This window comes from Cricetulus griseus (genome assembly GCF_003668045.3).
Source record: "Cricetulus griseus strain 17A/GY chromosome 1 unlocalized genomic scaffold, alternate assembly CriGri-PICRH-1.0 chr1_0, whole genome shotgun sequence".
Taxonomy (NCBI): Eukaryota; Metazoa; Chordata; class Mammalia; order Rodentia; family Cricetidae; genus Cricetulus; species Cricetulus griseus.
Window position 1 is genome coordinate 171,783,173 of NW_023276806.1, and position 20,778 is coordinate 171,803,950.

The 20,778-nt window shown below is 39.5% G+C and overlaps 1 protein-coding gene across 1 annotated transcript in view; it reads right to left on the reverse strand.

The window, feature by feature from the left end:
• Positions 1 to 18,648, reverse strand: part of Lhfpl3 (LHFPL tetraspan subfamily member 3) — a 345,971-nt gene extending 327,323 nt beyond the window's left edge. The window contains exon 1 of the mRNA XM_035451382.1: positions 18,219 to 18,648. Coding sequence (XP_035307273.1) covers positions 18,219 to 18,648 — 430 coding nt within the window. The remainder of the gene's footprint in view (positions 1 to 18,218) is intronic.
• Positions 18,649 to 20,778: the final 2,130 nt, after the last annotated feature.

The following is a 20,778-nucleotide window of genomic DNA, read 5'->3' on the forward strand; positions in this document are numbered from 1 at the left end:
CCACATCTGACAGAGGGGTGATCTCCAAAATTTACAAAGAACTCAAGAAGATCTAAATAGAGAATTCTCAACAGAGGAATCTCAAATAGCTGAAAGGTACTTAAGAAATTGCTCAACATCCTTAGCCACCAGGGAAATGCAAATCAAAACAACTCTGAGATACCATCTTACACCTGTCGGAATGGCTAAAATCAAAACCACCAAATGACAGTCTATGCTGGAGAGGATGTGGAGAAAGGAGAACACTCCTCCATTGCTGGTGGGAGTGCAAACTTGTATAGCCATGTTGCAAATCAGTATGGTGGTTGCTCAGGAAAATGGCTATCAGTCTACCTCAAGACCCAGCAATTCCACTCTTAGGTATATACCCAAGATGCACATTCATACCACAAGGACATCTGTTCAACTATTTACATAATTTTTGTATTGTAAATCATATTACAACAGCAAGCACACAAACAGAATGATATTTGAGAGCACTCATGTACAACTTCGTGAAAAATATGTATTGCATCTAATATGCATGGCTTAAGAACAGAATATATTCAATGTTAAATATAGTGAACACATGTTTAATAGTCAACATATTTATCTAAATCATGCCACTGAAGTATTTATAAATTATTTTTATGAAAACAATCATGTTTTTATGAATATCATTTTTACTTTATATTCTGCTTCAAATGATTTTATGTAAATCCAAATCACAGTGTTTAAGAACTGCGGAGGGGACTCCACAGTTTAAAGTATTCTGCTCTTCCAGAGGACTTGGGTTCAATTCCCAGCACCCACAGGGCAGCTAACACCCATCTGTAACTCCAGTTCCAGGGGATCTGATATCCTCTCTAGCTTCAGTGAGCACCAGTACAGTGCACAGGCATACATCCTGACAAAACATCCATACACCTAAAAGCTTAATTTTTATTATAATTTGAAATTAAAATATAATTACATCCCTTTAATCCTCAACCCCTCACAAGTACTTAAATTCTTGATCTCTTTTTCTCAATTTCTACTATTTCAGTCTGTATAAACTTACTCATATGTACATGATTTCAGGGCTGACCACTTAATATTAGATAATCAACTGGAGGGTCCTTCCCCTCAAAAACTATTTTCTCCTGTTCTTGGGTTTCCTTAATTGGACTCTAGTTCTTTGTGTGGGGTTGGGACCCTGTGAGATTTCCCTTTCCACATTAACAAGCCTGATGGTTCAGGTCTTGTTCAGGCAGCCATGCTGTTGAGAGACATCATTAGTGTAGCCCCATCTCTTGACATTTTCATTATGTCTGCTTCAAAAGTATTACAACTGGTAAACAACTGGGTTTTTTTTTTATTTCTCTAATAAAAATTTGAAGGAACTAAGAAGTTAGTCATTTTGGTAACAAAATTAGGAAGTCATGGGAAAAATCCAAAGGCAATTCAGGAAGAAAAAAACAACAAAACTCCAAAGCAAAAATTATTGTCACAAATGAGAATGCAATGAAGAAGAAAGCTTAAATTGATTGTATTGATAGGAAAAATCAAACAAGTCTTGGCCCAAAGTGAGCCAAACACAATCCAGACACCATCAGCCTAAACTGTTATAAAATTTGGATTGTGAATGGTTTATACCAATACATTTGAAAATGTAAATAAATTGGTACATTTCATAAAAATACATTTGTATAAGATGAAATTTTCAAAATCTCAATGACTCTGAGACAATAGGAGAAATGTTAACAGTAGTTGAAAACCTCACAACAAGGAAACATTGGCCCAGACAGCGTCATAAAACTGTGTTAAAACATTCAAAGACAGATTGTTCCCATCACACACAAGTCCCTTCAAAAAAGGGAGAGAGAAAGACGCCTTAGCTATGAGTCTTACATAACCTTGACATTCATACTAAATAAGGATGGTTTGACAAACACAGAAAAAGAGCAACATTACCTGGGGAGACACTTTAAAAATAGTCAATCAGGGCTGGAGAGATGGCTCAGCCATTAAAGGCTAGGCTCACAACCAAAAATAAAAATAGCCAATCATTACAGACTGAGTTTCTCACTGTAAAGTTAACTTTATTTTTTAAAGTCATGATCACTTCAAAATTAGAAAACCTAGTATCATAACTCACCTCATCAGAACATATTAATTAAGACAACATAATGATCTCAATAAAAGCAGAAAACATATTCAATAAAACTCAACATACACAATTTCTGTTCAATGAAGTAAAATAAAAGTTCTTTAATCTAATAAATAGCGATTGTTAACTATAAAAATATATCGCATGTCAAAATGAACAGTAAAATATTAAAATGATTTCCCTTAAAAACAGATAAAATTCAACAATTTATTATGAGCAAATATATTAGTGATAAAACTACATCTTATAGTTTTAACAACACAAAATTGGAGAAAGTGGACAGTGATTAACAGGTAGACAAAAGATGATTTTATTCTTCCTTACACATACAAGCTGACAATATAGATCAGTGGAAGAGTACTGGTCTAGTATGCATGAGTCAAGGATTTCCATTCCCAGCACCACCATTTTTCACACAAAGCCAACAACAAAAAACAAAAACATACACATAAAAGCCCTATTATAACACAGCTCAGAGGCAGAGCCCTTCCCAGCATACATGAAGCCATAAATAAGATGGCTAGCAAAATGCACATGCTAACACAAACACATACACAAAATCAAGAGCAAACGTTGAGTGTATGCATCTACAGATGCATTTACATGGGTATTTACACACAAAGGTATAGCACATTTTTCATAATATGTTTGCAGATGAACTGAAGCAAAAATGATGGGTAAGCTAAATAACATATATACAAAAGAAAAGTTAAGACCCTCTCATGATGTTAAGTCCAAGCTTGATTTCCTAAAAGTCATATTTCTGCAGTAAACATGGGCAATATTTGGGGAATAAATACCAAATGCAATAATTGCTCATGTTAGCACAAGACTTGGAGATGAAGAACTGTGTTTTAGTCTCATTCAATGTCCTCAATAACTCTATTATAATTACAATCTCATCACTGAGGGGTTTCCTTTGCAATCTTTAGGTTGGTTTTTTAGAGATACTTCATTTTAAAAATGAATTATTTAATAAGCAAAGGAAGGCATAGTCCTTGTCATATGGACTTACATAGACTGCAGAATTACTCCCTCTGTTCTACACATTAATGTCTGAAATAAATAAATAAATAAATAAATAAATAAATAAATAAATAAATAAATCTAAGTTGTCCCACTTCTGTGCTGGGGTTCCAAATACAGCTGGGGCATCCATGTAGTTTCAGATTTTCAGTTTGGTTTGTTCAGGTGTCAGTGCTCTGGTGGGCCCTGAGATTATGGTAGGGCATCAAGGACTACCTGCTGAGGGGTATTCTGGAGAGGATTAACAAAAACTCTCCAAGTATGGAAAAGAAAGGCCCAACATTGGGCAGAGAGCATGTTTTTTTGATGGTTTCATCTAAAGAATTGTCTGCCCAGGCTTTCAAAGAGATAAAATAGGAACCAGATAGTGGTCAGGAACTGCTTTAGGGGCAGGAAAAAGAAGATGAAATTTATGCTTCCTTTGAGTGGCATCCATAGGAGAAGGCAGGAGCTCATTCATTTTCTCTTGCTTAAGGAAATTAAACTGAAATAAGTAGATAGGTGCCAGAAGTCAGGTGATGAGTGTTTCATTTTGAACTAAATGAAGCAAACATCTTTTTTTTCTTCCTTGTGACTAAGATCCATGTTATGTGTTATCAAAAATACTTATTTTTAATTTAAAATTCTCAAAGTTTTCTTAAGAAATGGAATTTCTACCTCTATTTTCTAAGTGTGCAAAATACTATCAAGATTACTCCAAAGATCCAAACACAGTCCCCAGCTATGGCCACCTAGACTAAATGACTGGAGCATTGTACTTCTGAATTCATTAACTGTTTTTCAGTTACTTGCCGAAATGTCCTGAAGGGACAAGGTTTTCTTAATAGTATCTTCAACAGGAAGCCACAACAGCTTATTCAAAGTTCTAATAAATCATAGAAACTGTTTTCTCTGAATTTTAACACCAAAGAAAGGAACTAAAAGAATATTCAATGGGAGTAGACATTTTATGCTGGTAAAGAAACTTCTAATACTGCACATTATCTGATTAATCCTTTCTTCTTTCTCAGCTTTCATGTATTATTCTGCACTCTCCATCCTCTCAAGTGTCACCTTGAGAATAACTTCAATTAGAAAGTGTGTTGGGACTCAACCCAATAAAAGGCAACTTCTGGAACACAGGAGATGACAAGGTGGGAGCTCCCTCTAGAGACTTCCTGTGGTCAATAGAGGGGACCCCAGTCCTGTGAACCAGGGCTGGATAGATGCTGGTCCATCTCCTGGTTTAAGATCCTCTCATTGGAGAGCCCTTACAAACATGGACGTTGGAAAGAAGGGGGATTTCACTACAATCTACAAGACCCCTCAGCTGTGCTTGCTGGCATCCCCAGAATCCAAATCCGATGGAGAACGCTGATTTGGTCAACCCTCCTGTCAACAGCAGCACTGGACAGACACTACACATGGGACCTTGATAGTATGTGGAGCACAGGATGCTCATGGGTCCATTGTTCAGCTCTCCTTTGGATCACAGCCAGATATGCAGTCATGGCAAACTTATATTCTCACTTCACAATAACATGATGGTCCAAACTAAAATGGAGACATCAATAAAAAATTAGCTTACTTTTAAAAAGCAAAATAAATACAAGGAGTTTACATGTTTATAAATGAATCCTTATATGGCCATATTTTCTTCTTTGCTTAGAAAAAAGATACAATAACAAAGAGCCCATTTTCTATGTATCATAACTATATTGAAAATAGCACAGAAAAAAACAATTTTTACTTCTAAAATGTTTTCATTAAATAATGTCATTAGATATTGTAGTTTTCCTAACAGAGAAAAGTATTTATCAGTTGGAAGACCTTAATATGATGACCTAAGTGCTTGGGTCTTGAATAGTTAAAAAATGTTCCACACAAGTTTTAAACATGGCTTCCTTTTCCAAGTGTCTTCAGTCTAAGTTAAGAAATAGTTCTCAATTGTCTCCAAAATACATTCTTCCTGCTTTGAGTTGTTACTTCAGACAAATAAAAGGGCAATGACTAGACCTGTTAAAACAAAGCTAAACTCCTAACTGAATATGCTTTGTTAGTAATGTGTAAAACTCAGTACAGGAATCACAATGGCATTTTTTTTATATTGCTATACAATGTATCTACCATTTTCTTTCTTAATCTCAGAACAGGGTACATCAATCACATATGTGACGTAATTGTCACCTGCTAGGTGGCACACTGTGATTGCAATTGTTTCTGCACACTAAATTCTGTGACTACTAAAGACTCCTCTAGTTCTGAGCTCTTCAATGATAGCACTAGCAACAAAATGACATAGAGAGCTAAGTTTTTGAGCTTTCTGTAGGGTTCATCAGTGCCCAGTGTCTCATGGACATAACTTCAATAGTCCTGAGAACACAAAGGATGAATGTTTCTGTGAGGTCTCTTAGATTACAGAGCCCCAGCTCTGCTACCTATCTGTCAAGCTAGTCTTGTTCCCTATTTTCATTGCACTTTAATTTCATCCTACATTTGAAGCTTTCCTAGTATTTGATTTCTTGGTAAATGCACAGCAAAACATGAGCAGGAGTTAATATATTTTTCATGTCCATAGATCTTTGAAATATTTTTGTAATCTTATGAAATCTTATACAGCTGTATAAGCCTAAGAAAAATAAAGTCAAGAAAATGAAGACACTCAGCCAGTTAGTTACCTAGCCAAGATGCAGATATTGGGACCACATTCTTAGCTTCCTTTCCTCACTTTCATTGCCCAAATTGTCTATAACTGTGATTGTGGTTTAGGAATCATGTTCACATCACTGTTTTCACACCACCAAGAAGCAACTAACTTTATTTCTGTGTTTCGTACAGGAGACATTGAGCTGGTAATATTGACTTTAACCTTTGACTATAAGAATTCAGAGTATGAGACTAATACCAGTGATGTCAGAGGTGTAACCACCTAGTTCTGGGTGAAAGAAGCGAAGGTGGGGTAAGTAATAAAGTCAGAAAATGTGGATGTCTATAAACATATAATTATTTCCTCTATGAGGAGCCATTCCTCCCGTGTTTCTCTTATTGGTTGATGACTAAAACACTGTTTGGCCAATAGAGGCAGGAAGATAGGCAGGGCTAGGAGATGAGGAGAATTCTGGGAAAGGTAGGTGGAGAGAGACCTTGGAGGGACACCATATAGATGAAAAAGGAGTAACAGGTCCATGCATTTTCTGGTAAACCAAGATCACATGGAAATACACAGATTAATAGAAATGGGTTAATAATTAAGACAGAGCTAGCCAATAAGAAGCCCTAGCTATTGGCCAACAGTTTAATAATTAATATAGTGTCTCTGTGTGTTCATTTGGGGCTGAAGCAGCAGGACCTGGCTGGAAAGAAAACTCCAGCAACATTTCATGATGATGCAGAATAGTGGAAATATATACTGAGGCCATATGGAAAAGGCACACTAAGTTGTAAGGTACGTTTGTTTAAGTGGGTTTTTTTTTAAGCTATGCATGTATCAAAGATATATTTTATGACCAAAAGAGAATCAAAAGAAAAATAATTATAATTAAATAATTATATTTAATTATATAATTATTTATAATCATAAATAATTATATATAAATATATATATTTATATATATAAATAATTATAATTTTCAGCCACTTCAAAATATAACGTAGGCATATTAAGAATAAAAATAATAAATGAAGGTGAGGAAGGAAAACTAAATTAAAATGTTAAATTTCTTAAGTCAAATATATTTTTCTAATCTTCCTTCTAATAAATACATAGCTATATATGAATGGTGTAAGTCTTTCACAATATTCCTAAAAAGGGCTAATTGTTTTTCTAAATCCATATTGAGTTATTTTCCACCTCTAGAAGTGTCTTTCACACTTGCTGATGATAGCTAACAATTAGCAATACATTTCACACATATAAATATTTTTTATTTATGTGTACACATATAAATATTTTTAAATACATTGCATAAGACCCTTATTATCTGCAATGCATTAATCTTGTGTCAATATTTGTCATTAATATACTAAACAGATGTCATAACCATTGAAGGGTCACTATCCATGGCTTTTAAAACAGTAAATACAGAATTCCTTTTCTATAAAGTTTTTTGTAATGTACTTAGTTAGAAAGTTTAGTCAACTTGTTAAAACTAAGTTAATAAATGCACAGGCCCACAATATCACTAATTATTAATAATCTTGTATTAATTAAATTAATCTAGTATAACTGTACATGATCTGTAATGTATTGTAAATACACTCACCCAAGTAGTCTCTGAGTTCTCCTTCCCTTTTGGAGACATTCATAGAAATCAATTTAACCTTTCAATTCTCTATCTAGATTTTTTTTAAGGTATGACTTCAGAGGAAAACTTTGCATATCCTATAGTGACCTTTTACTTTCTTATGCTGGCTTGTTTTGATAGTCAGTGTTTTCATCACTACTCAAGAAGTCTGGCTGTCTCCTCTCTTGGACAGCTTGCCATAGTTACCTGTACAAGGGGAACAGCCACATGCATTGTCTTGGTAAGTAGGTTTACATACAACTCTGGGCCAAAATACACATTTCCTTTCTGTCCTGTGCCAATGTATTTTTAAGTCGTTGATGATAGCAAACTTAACAGGCCTCTGATGTTCTTAAATCCCACAGGCCATTCAGTCTTGAGCCTCACCATCTCATTTTACTGATGGTTCGCTTAGTTTTGGTATCCTTCTTCTATGTACCTGTCATTCAACACAGCTTGATCAATTTTCCTGTTTGTTGAACCCTGGGCCTCCTGTCAATGTAACATACACTTTCATCTCAAGGTTCCAGCACACCATTTTGACTTCTTTGGAAGCAACTGGGAACCATGAAGACCATTCTTCCTACACCCAGACTATTTACAAACATCTTTAAATCAAGAGTCCTATGACACATTCTCTAGTTTATATAAAGTTGAGGGCTCTTTAAATTACTCTCAGCTATTGTTTTCTAATAGGGCGAACAATGTGAAGAATTCCTTGATTAGTTAAGTTCTGCAAGTATGCATAACCTAGTGTCAAACAGATATAGACTCACAGGCTTCTTGTAGTTGAAAGAATACTGAAAATTCAGTTCCAAATCTTCTCTTTTCTTTAATAATGAAATAATAATGTTGTATGCTGTGGAGTAATTACCATTTGCAAAACCGTAAGTTTGTTACATTTAGGCTACATGGGAATCCTAAGTTAGTATTGCCACAATCATTTTTTAGATGAGGAAAGTAAGGCTTTAAAGTTGTTCAAGGCCACAGACTTAATACAGAAACTGATCCCAAAGCAGACAACTGTGTAGCCTCACTGTGGTGCACTGAGTCAAACAGAAACTCAGTCTTGTTAATAACTTCTTAGGAAAATTGAGACATGCATCTGGTTCATAGTGAAGTGCCTCCATAGCCTCAACCATACATGTGAGCATGCACGAGCCCCTCCTCCCCCGCACACACACGGGGGGGGGGTGGTGATACACATGAACAAAAACAAATCTAAAAAAAGAAATGTCTGCCTTCTCTAGTCTTCTAGGTACAAGTCAGAGTTTGTGTCTCTGTTGGAAAAGAAAAGCCCTTCCTCTTGCAAACCACTCATTTTTCTGTTTTATCTTAGCATGAATGATGAGAAAGATGATCAAGTTGACATCTAGGATGGTCAAAATTTTGAATGGTCAGAATGCTGGACCATTGGTACATCACAGAACAGAGCCACAGCCATGATTTCAAATTGTCTGTAATTATGATGTTGCTTATGTGAACATCAGGGGTGTTGAGGGTTGTTCTTATTTAGATTCTCAGTGGTCTGGTGACTTTTGCAACAGCACTCTGTTTAAGTCATTCGGTAGCTCACCGACCATTTGTGTCTGAATTGGAGTCTTTCTGCCAGCATTAATATCGTGCCTGTTATTAAAAATGAAGGTCAGCCTTTCTGTCTTTCTCCATATCAAATAAAAATTCCAGTTGACTCATTATGATAAAGAAAATTTCACTAATTGAAGATGGTGCTGACCCCCAAAGTTCAATTGTATTATGGAAATTATACTATAAAGGTTCTCCAGTTATCATGCCATTAAACCCTTAAGTTAGAATTCTCCTGGAGTGTCCTTGCTTCATGCCAATGTCTTCCAAAGTTCTCTCTACACACACTTATCTCTTGACACACACTCAGAAGTGGTCTGAGTCACGTACCACAGTCATAGACTTTGTGCTTTTTTTTTTTTAATTTAGAATTTGGTTTACTTTGAAAGATTTCTGAGGTATGTACAGTGTAGCATGCTGACCTGCCTATTGAACTCTTTCCAAAGCAGCAACTGCTAGCTAGGTAATTTCACACTATGCCTTTGGATTCTGCAATCTAGTTAGGCTTTCATTATATTTACTAATTACTTAAGAATAAATAAACAGATTGCTGATATTTTTACTATAGAAAAAGCTAATATGCAGCTTTGTGCCATGAGTGGTGGAACTCCTAACAGAATGTCTGTCATATGGTTTACATGGGACCTGTTATATTTCTCAGATCTTCACTTAAAATCCTGCTGTTATAAAATTGTTTGTTTTGACATTTGCATTAATATATTTTACAACATCATTTCAATTGTCACTTTCCTTTTCATCCTACATATAAGAAAAAGAAACAGTTTCTAAAATTATCTCAAATAATTTTCTTGCCTGGAGTGGTGATTAGAAAGTTCTTCTATCGCGTATTAATTTTTTAAATTGACAGATAAAATTGTATGTATTCATTATGTACACTGTAACTAGAATATGTTGGTGGGAAATGAAAACTTCCTTCTCTACACCCACGAACTCTTCCCTCTGTGCCTGCAGGAACATTTCCAGTGCTCTGGTGGGGGAAACACTCCTTTGGGATGCTTCCTGACACTGGATGGAGGATGGATTGGCTTCGCCTTGAGGGTACTTCCTTTTTTTTATTTAAAAGTTTTTTTTTTTTCATTTTACATGCCATCTACAGTTTCCCCATCCCTCTCCTCTTCCTGCTCTTCACACCTTTCTCCCACCCAACCCCCTATTCACTCCTCAGAAAGGGTAAGGCCTCCCATAGGGAGTCAAAAGTCTACCATATTAAGTTGAGACAAGAATAAGCCCCTCCCCCATATCAAGGCTGTGGAGCCACTGGCAGTGGTGCATTCCCTAAGGAAGGTACTTCCTGACACTGGATGTAGGACGGATTGGCTTCTCCTTAAGACAAGAACTTTCTCCATAAAGATTCTGAGCAAGGCCCTTTGACTGTCCTGAACCCTGAGCTTGCACTTGAGTAAATGCCAAGCTTGTCTCCTCTTCTGAGTAGTCACTGCAATCTCCCTGGTGGCCCTGTGTGAACAAATTTTCACCAATGCACATGATGAAGAAACCTAAAATCTTGGAAAACACACTGTCTGCTGTGGTCCTGAATGCTCCTGGAGTTCCTAAGAAAACAACAGGGAACAGGTCCATCTCTTCAAAGACAGCCAAATATCATGATTCCCACATAAAAGGGCCATTCTGAATAGTGTTATTTGTTGCTGTTGTTTTCATTTCTGAAGGACTAAATGGTAATAGGAAAAATATCTGTTGAAGACTGAGATACCATTGACTGTTTTCCTGGTGTTGTAATAAAGATCATTACCTGAACATCAAAGAACCCCCACTTGGAAAAATCTCATCACAAAGTGGGCCACCAAGTCACAACCAGGGCCATCAAAGACCAGGAAAGTATTCCTTCAGTGACTGTCATGACTCTCACAGCTCTTTCCTTCTCTCTGCAGGACATGAGAAAATCTAGCACCCCCTCCTTCTTTCTTCAATACAATAATCATAACCAGTTTTTCTCTTCACTGATTAACTCTATAGAAAATTTATTGACAATATAGTATGTGTCATTTATATACTTCTACTATGTACTTTGTTTGGTAAGACAACAGCAACCACTCCTAACAGTCACAGAGTATTGTTTTGGTTTGGTTTGGTTTTATCATGATCCAGATACTAATATATACATTAATTCATTTAATTGCACCAATCTCCCAAACTAGTTACAACTATTTGCAGGTGAGCAACTGAAGCATAGAAAGCAGTTTCTGAGCTCACAAAATAAATGGCAGAATTAGGCTTACACCATACATCCTTTTTAAATTATTTTTTATTTAAATTAGAAACAATCTTATTTTACGTATCAATCCCAGATCTCTCCTTCCCATCTTCCCCTGCCCCTCACCACTACCCCAATCTTTTAACCCCAGCATGCATGCATGTGCTTGACCACTCTATCATATAAAGAAAAAAATAATGAGGTCTGACGTTCAGTGTTGTGGGGAAGACATACCTTGAATAAACACATGAGCAACCTGTAATTTCAAATGCTGGTTATAGCCACAGAAAATGAACAGGGTGTCACAAGAGAAAATAATACAACACCACAAAGGCTCTGAGTACAGAACTAGAATGACAGTAATGACCTTTGGTGACTCTTGTTGCACCTAAGCTGACTAAAAGTACTTATGAGGAAACTAAGGCAAGAAGATGGGAGACACTGGGCAAGCCAGGCAGCACTTAGCCCTCACTGTATAGCCTGGCCACTGAGGGGCTGTATCTTCCTCACACACTCAGAGTGATGAGGGTCCTGGAATGGGCTGGGGGAGATGGAACCCACTTCTGTTCTATTACCTCCTGATTAAGAAGATCCAAGCTGGGTAAGATCTCCCCACCTCACAAATAAAAGTGAATATTTCCTTGTCAGCTACCTTCCACCAAAATGTCTATAGCAGAGATGAAGCCTTCAACTCTGCCATATCCTAGTTGATGAAAAAGAAAATAACCCCTTGGCTACATACGCTTCTAGAAACAAGATCCACAATCAGTGAAACAAACAAATAAAAATCTCTGTAAAATTCAGCTATTACTAGATCTGGAAACAGACTGAAACATTGCTTTAGAGAGATGGAGATAAAGAATGAAGTTTTTGAGGAGCAAAGTTCCCTTCTGTGTTGATTAAAAGAAGAAAAAGGACTTCATCATCCCACTTGACAATTACACATACATTTTCCCTCCTTTCTGTGTTACAGAAATCACACACACACACACACACACACACACACACACACACAAAGTTTACCTTTACCTTTCAAAGAGTTTTCTGTCTGAAGATGTGAGCAAGGCTTGCATTATTTTATGTACCCAGTCTCTATACTAGCCTCTGTGTGTGTGTGTGTGTGTGTGTGTGTGTGTGTGTGATTACTCCCAAAGGCAGAGTGACATATGAGTTTCTAAGTCTGTGTTTCCTAGTCTCTGGCTTCTGACTGGCAATAATCTAGAAGGGTGTGGGAAAACACAAGGTTTTCATGTTGTTGATACGTGCATCACAAAAATAGACAGGTGAGTAATACAATCAGGTCCAATAAATTAAATATTTTTCTAATTCCTTGTTCAGGATCATTAAAATGTTCTCCCCCTCCCCCTTTTCCTTCTCCCTTTCCTCTCCTTTTTGTCTTCTTTTTGTTCGTTTGTTTTTTGCTTTGGGGTTTTTTGTTTGTTTGTTTGTTTGTTTGTTCATTTTTGGTGTTTTGTTTTGAGACAGAGTATCTCTTCACAGATCTGGCTGTCCTGGAACTGACAGGGATCCACTTGCCTCTGACTCGAGTGCTGGGATTAAGGGCATACATCACTGCACTGGGCTGGTTAAAAATTCTTGATATTATATTACTACAAAACAGTCTACATTCACCATCTTAATGTATCATTTCATTTAGGACTTGATACCCTACCTGACTTATTAAAAAAAAAAAAAGTGAGACAGAACCCACCATCCACATGTGGTACCCAACTTTGGGCAACTATATCCACATAAATCCTGAGAGAGCTATGGAGGGATTCTGAACACAAAAGAACAGAAGTGAGCACAGCTTCTTGGTAGCAGCATTTCCTTGGGTGGGCTCTGTTTGCTAGAGGCAAGTGATTCCTTTAAGAGAGACTTCCTGACTCAGCCTTAAGGCAAAAATTGCATGGCTCTTTTAAGAGATCCTGCTACCAAACAATTAAATGGTGTTTACTGGCAGCCTGTAGCACCCATCTCAGTGGTGACATGGAGCTAGAAACTCTGCAGAGTTGTGGCAACATGGATCCCAGCAGTAGCTGGGCCATAAAGCTAGACTCTCAGAAAGCCAAGGACTTTGGGTGGGGCCAGCCACTGCCTTAATTTTCGCCACGCTGTTTAGCAGATAAAAGACACTTGTGGTTAGAAAAAGATAGATATTCAGTAAAGACTGACTCAGAGTGAGAACAAAATCCTCTAGATGGTTTACAGTGTGTTTAAAATATGCATAGGCTTGGAAAAGAAAAGAAAAAGGATAGAGAAATTTCTTTAAAAAAAAAATAGAGTAGCTGGGCATAGGTGGCACAAGCCTTTAATCCCAGCACTCAGGAGGCAGAGGCAAGCAGATCTCCGTGATTTCAAGGCCAGCCTGATCTACACAGTGAGTTCCAGGGTAGCCAAAGATATATAAAGAAACCCTGTCTCAAAAAAGCAAAAATTAAACAATAAAAATAAGAGAAATAGAGTACTAAAAAAAGCCACATTAAGATGGAAATACACAGAGAGTCTGGATACCGTATGTTATTGTGCTGTCTTTGAATTGTTTGACTACTGAGGTTAGACATTTGCTCATAAATGTTGCTCGATTAATACAATCTACATATTTTGAAAATGCCTTGACTTCAAAATTTAAGTCTAAGGACATGTTACTCTGGAAAAGAGGTTCTGCTTTTGTTTCCACAGAAGATGAGAAGCTGTGGATTCCTTCCAGACTAATATGGTTTGATCAAGCAAGCCCCCCAGGTGATCCAACATCCAAAACAGCTGAGACTATGCAGCACCACAAACTACTACAAGCAGGATTTGGCCAGGTTTCCGTGTTTTCTCAGGATCCCCATGCGATTGACAGCACCCCCAAACAGCGGGAAGCAGTTTGGAGAAAACTATACCCACGTTCCCAAATATTGTTTATAAATGTTTGTTTTCATTTAAATTTGGTTGATTATAAGTAGCTAATGATCACTGTCAATCTCTTTCTAAACAACAACAACAAAGAAACTATAATGCAGGAATGAATACTTTGCATTGGTATGGATTTTGGTTTATTGATACAAATTTGTGGTTAATTTTGTTATATGTACATTTCTACTCTTGCTTAGGTATTGTTTATATAGCTCACGTAAAATGCAATATATAATTAAATACAGATTATAGATAATCGCTATAATAGTCAAAACTTATGTTAGCTAGGTTTCCTAGATATACAGAGATATATTTCAAATGGATAGATGTTCTTCAAACCTTTCAAAAACCCACAGAATATGGCATTTAAAATGGTCTATTAGGGTTTTTCATAACAATGAGATACAACTATTCCTGGCAACACCAATTACATCAGACAGGAAGATAGGCACCAAAGAAACTCATCATGGAGTTTGCTTTCAATATGGCAAGACTAGCCATTTGGTTAAGAAACTGCTCTTGCCTGGACTGTTTAACTGTATGCTGTATAAATTGGACATGAAGGGCCCCGCAGGAAAGTGACTGCCTAACTTGTCAAAACAAGATGGGGCAGTCCTTCAGGGTTCTTGCTTCATGGAAGAGTCTGCCAGAAGTTATGCAGGATACAGAGAAAAATGACCGACAAACTGCCAATACAGGTGGGACAGTTTCAAATTTCCTGCTTCACTGAGAAGTCTGTCAGACACTCTAGGCCTGTGGGCTAAAGATGGATGCCCTAACATTAGACTGAAACTTTGAGTGACTATCCAGGCAATGAGTTGTCTTTGTCAATTCTAGAGTTTACATATTATCATTTTGGGGTCTTTGATGGAGTTGAAGACAATTACAGTTATGGTTTTCCTTAGTTATGATAAAAGATAAGTTACATATAAAACTTTAGACTCACAAAGATAGGATAGATGATAGAATATTTTATTTAAATTTTGCCAAATGTTAATGGACTAAATATTGTTAACTGTCATTCTTGCTTGATAACTGTTTTGCTATATATAATTTTACTATGTTAAAGTTAAAAACCTTCCTTTTTATTTAGACAGAAAAGAGGAGATGATAGGGGATGTCCTTCTGTATTCTGTGAATATATGTTTCTCTTATTGGTTGATGAATAAATGCTGAATGGTCAGTAGCCAGGCAGGAAGTATAGATGGGTCTACCAGATTGGGAGAATTCTAGGAAGAGGAGACTCAGAGAGAATCTCGAAAGAGACGCCATGTAGCTGCCAAAGGAGTAACATGCCAGAGCATTATGGGTAAGCCACAGCCTCATGGCAATACATAGTTTAATAGAAATGGGTTAATAATTAAGAGAGAGCTAGTCAATAAGAAGCCTTAGTCATCGGCCAAATGGTTTATAATTAATATAAGTCTGTGTGTTTATTTGAAACTGAAGGGTGGCAGGATTGGGATGGACAGAAACTTTCACCTACAGCTACCATATGAAAATGATTAGATAACCACATATACAAGTTAGTTATTTAGCTTTAAATTAAGGTTAAAGAGTATCCAATAATAAAGCACTACACTAAATCTCACCTTTCATATTTAGAAAACATCCCTTAAGATTATTCTGGGTAGTTAAAATATGAACACAAAAAGTTTATAAACATTGAAGAGCAGGAAAAGAAGACATCCAAAGTTCAGCGCTTGCAGAGAATGTTTAGTACATTTTATACTATGTCATAGTTCTAAGAACTAAAAACCATGTTAAATACAGCATTCTTCATGAATATCTTCTAGATTTCATTCCTTTAGAATTTGAAAGTATAACCGACTTAATTCTTAAATGATCTCTTGTCATAATCCATTTTATTAATATAGTTAATTAACAAATGAAGCTAGAAATAAAATGACAGATTTCAAAAGGTTTTTAAAACGTAGCCTGTAAGGTTCTTAAATTCTCCTGATGAGGAAAATGTCCTCATATGTACTGCTGGACAAAGACTATCATCACATTTTAATGGAACGGAAATCAAAACAGTACATTTTTGTCCAGTGTCTGCATATGTGACCTCTGCATACGTGAGCCCGTGTTTCACTGCGACACTGTTTATTATATTCTGTGTGATCTATTTCCGGGGAATGGAATGGGCTACACTGAAGTTTGCACTCACTTCAAAAGTGGTCATTTTCCCCCAAAAGATTGTTTTCTTTCTTTTTATTTAAAAATACAGTTTTAGAATATAAAACCTCATCAAAATAAAATATTTGTCTGTTTTTGGAGAAATACCACAAACTACTATGCGACCTTTAAAAAAATAATATCATTTGAACCACTGGTCTAAATGGGTCATTAACTCAGAAGAATTAAAATTAGCAGTGTGGGGTCACGTCTTTTCCTAACACATGTGCATCCCGTTTGTCCTGTTCTCTTCAAAGTCAAACCAGAGGAAAGTATGAACAGGCAGAATATAGTTTACTGAGAATCTGTTATTCTGCTCCTGAAACACGTATAAAATTAACAAAGTAAAAAGACACAGTGCAAGAAATGTATTCAAGGGGGCGGGGAGTGGCAGAAGGCGATCACATTAGCTCATTCGCTTGCAGGGGACGACAGCATGCTCATTCCTTGTTTTTCACACACCATACTTTCGCAATAAACACAAATCAAAATCAGCAAGACAAACCTAAAACTAACACTCCTATGCACGTTCCGCTCACATAAGCCTCACTTCTTCTATGAAGCTAACCAGACAGTAAACCTTTCCAGACACAGATAGGCTGAGGCAAGAATACCAGGAGTTTGACACCAGCTTCTGCTACAAGGGGTCCTAGTCTCACAAAACAGGAACCTTAGCAGGACCCAGCACCCAAGTGTTTACTTATCTTACACATTCTGGTAACTCAATGATTAAATCCCTCCTCTCCCAGAAAACTTCAAAAATAGGATAAACGGTATCCTAAGACTAAGTTACCTAAATAATAATAGTAAAACATAAATGCAGACGTTTAACTGCCAGAGATATTCATGATCCCTCCAATCCGAAGGATGGCAACAATGTGTCATGCACTCAAGGACTCTGGACTTCAGAGGAGAACCCAGGCAAGGCGGCAGCAAGGGTGGCATCAGGAGTCCAGTAACAGCCAGCTTGGTTTCAGCAAGCCACCAGGAAACTCACTCCAACATTCTTTCTTGATTGGAAGTAACTTTAATATTGGGGAGGTGGTGGGGGATAATTTCATATTCCTCAGCTGGCAACTAACAGGAAGGAGTGATGCCCATGCAGATGCTAAAGCGGCTAAGGAGACCAGCTCTCCCTTTAGTCCCTTTCCTAACACTGCTTCCCCAAAATGAGATCTTGAGAATTCTCCACTCCCTCAAGACCTCTTGTCTCTGTTTAGAGACCAAGAGAAAGACCTTGGCTGACAAGGAGACTCTGGAGGTGTGGCTTTGGAGACTGTTAAGGAACACTCTAAATTCATTTTTTTTTTTAAAGAAAAACGGGGTGGGTGGGGGAATAAACAAAATCAGGATTTACTCATCACCAGATGGATGATAAAATATTTATGGTTGTCCAAGACAAATTTACACGCCCCCCCACACACACACACACACCCTGAAGCAAAGACAAATAATACCAGGGAAGGACTGAACAGGCAGGATTAATCCTTCTAATACGGCAGCTCTAAATCCGTTTTTCACCGCTTGTACTAGTCTTCCTTAGTCCCTCAGCGTGTACACACACACACACACACACACACACACACACACACACACACACACCTCCAAACCGCCACTTCTCTGCCCCCCGTACCCCATCCATAGTTCTGAGCGACTCTGCCCAACAACTGCTCAGCCTCCAGGGCGTCCCTCTGGGTGGCATCCCTAGCACTCAGGAGGTTCGAAAAAGCCTGAGGACCTGGCGCCAGCGCCACAGCTAAGGAACCCATCCACACCCGTCAGCCCGAGAGGATTAAGTTGTCGGGACAGGACCGCAGAGCTCAGGGAGCGGTCCCGCCCACTCAAGCCCCTCCCGAGCTCGGACACCCAGGGGTCCCCGCCTCGGCGGAGGTGAGCGCGCACTCACCGGAGGTGAGCTGCATCCAAGCACAGATCTTGTACACGGTGGCTGTGTTGCAGAAGAAGAAGAGGGTAAAGCAGATGATGCAGGCGATGATGAGCATCATGGAGAGGCCGATGAAGAAGGAGGCTGCTTTGAAGGCGCCCGAGGGCAGCGTGGAGAAGTCCGTGAAGCTGCCCCTGCAGGTCAGCTCCCGGGAGAAGCCGTTGCCGATGCAGTAGTGGAAGAGCCCGAAATAGCCGGCTTGCGGGGTGTCCACGCCGTCGCCGATCCAGTAGGGCTGAATGAAGCACACCACGTTGACGATGGCAAAGCAGATGGTGAAGATGGCCCACAGCACGCCGATGGCCCGCGAGTTCCGCACATAGTTGGTGTGGTACAGCTTGGCAGCCTCCTGAGCCGGGAGCATCGCGGCGGCGGCGGCAGCTCCAGGCATTCTCCCCCTCCTCCTCCTCCTCCTCCTCCGCCTCCCGGTCCTCCGCCTCCCCCACGCCTCTCGGGGCGCAGGAGACACACTCGCCGAGCCGCGCGCGCGTTGCAACTCCCCTGCCTCCGCCTCAGCCCAGCAGCACCAGTTCTAGAGTCTGCATCCTCGCTCCCGGAAGGAGGGCGGGGGGAGCGCCACGCACCCCTCCGGCTCGCCTGGCACAGCCTACCCGCCCCCCCCCGACTCCCTGCCTCCTTCTCTCCCTCCCTCCTGGCCCCGGCTCCAGCCCTGCTCAGCACCCCTCTGCCCGCTGCTGCAGCTGCTGCAGCTGAAGCTGGCCAGCCCTCATGCCCCCCATTTTCTTTCCCGTCACTGACCCCCTTTCCTGCCCGCACTGCTGGTGCCCCGGGGCGCAAAGGACCGTGGCTACCCTGAGATGTTCCTTAAGTGTCAGACACAAGCCAGAGAAGGGGCTGTGGAGTTGGGGAAAATCTAAGAGCATGCCCACAGGAATCCTAGTGGCACTCCCTGGATCCTGGAGGGTGTGCTGCCAGCCACGAGGCTGACCCTAGGAGCTTTTCATCCCGCACAGGAACGTGCTTTGACCTCTGCATCTTTGCAGAAAAGAAAGAGGCAGCATGGCAGGTGCCCGCGAGAAAGGGAAGGGCACGCAGTGCCCCCCAGAGAGGCTTCCCTGTCAAAACCACACAATTGCCCCTGCCTAACTCTTAGGGCAGCCCGAGCCCACAGACGGAAACAGGAGAAGTTGGGCAGAAACCTGTCGGGTAATGATGTACTAGTCAAGTCCGGGGGGCTGATCTTCTATTTCTAAGGAGCTTGTTTCCCTCCCCACTTTGCTACTATTCAGCAAAGGAACGGTGGCCAACTGAAGCCCCACGCCTCACTCTCCTCTCCCGCAGAGCTTGCAATAGATGAGGCCTGTATGCACGGAAGTGATTGTCAAAGAATTTTAGAGTTTGTTTGAAAACCTCGGATGGTGTGGCAGGTGTTCCATTTATTACACAAATATTCACTGGCAGCTAGTGTGTGTTAAAGACACAGAGGATGGCAATGGATAAGTGTCTTAACCGTGGGAGTATCCCTCTTCCCCCACAACCCAAGGCTCCAGTTGACTTCCCTGAATCATCCGCAAATAACGCCTTGCATAGCTGGTGTGTACCTTTTGCTGTTTCCTTGTTCGATTTACTTTCTCCAGCATCGTCATTGCTCTTTTTTAAAAGCCCTATCTATCAAAACGAGTTTCTCTGTTGCCATTGCTTACTGTTTGGTTCCTTCTGTGAACCCAGAATGCTCGATAGCAGGAATCTCTTTTGGTAGAAATCATTTTAAACCCTACGATTGCTGAATTCTTTGAGCAAACAGAAGGAAGAATGTCCCCCACAGACTTTCATCCTGAAGTTGGGACTACATAAATGACCCTTCACTGAAAACGGGTCCAAAGCCATAGAGACTAGTTATGCTCTTCCTCTGATACCCTGAAGGTTTGTAATTGTGTGCGGGCAGGAAAGGGAGGGGGCTTGGGATAAAGGACACACAAAATAATGAAAGGGCTTCTGCTGCAGCTGTGAAAGATCTGAAAGTGTCAGTGTGGCAACTGTACAGTGAGGTCTCCTACCGGTATGGAGTAGAGCTATTACAGTTCAAGGCCCATCAACTAGAGCTTTGAAAAGAGGGCACCATTGGGCAGATTAGGGGACTGTTAGCTGTGGTAAGCCAGAATTCCTATCAGGTGTAGCTGTGAATTCTCAGAAAGCCTTTAAAATATCAGAGCAATTTAGGAGAGATGCTGATGACCTAAATGTGGACCAGACCAATATAACACATTATGTCTTTAAAAACATAAGTCAAGAAATTACACCTTTAGTGCATTGGTGGTAGTGATGGACGGGTCAGAACTTCTGTTAGGTTCCATTCTGAACTCCCCTTTGCCTGTTGGTAAATCAGCATCTTAACTTGGGGGGAGGAAGACAAGGAAAGGAGAAGGTGATGAGATTTGTAGGGCCAGCTGGCAAGCAGTGTGTCCTATGGCAGAGACAGCTTCAAGGCAGAATTGACGTAATTCCTAGTGACTCTTCCAAGTCCTCAAATCCCTAAACCTGCTTATGTAAAGTGGTCTTT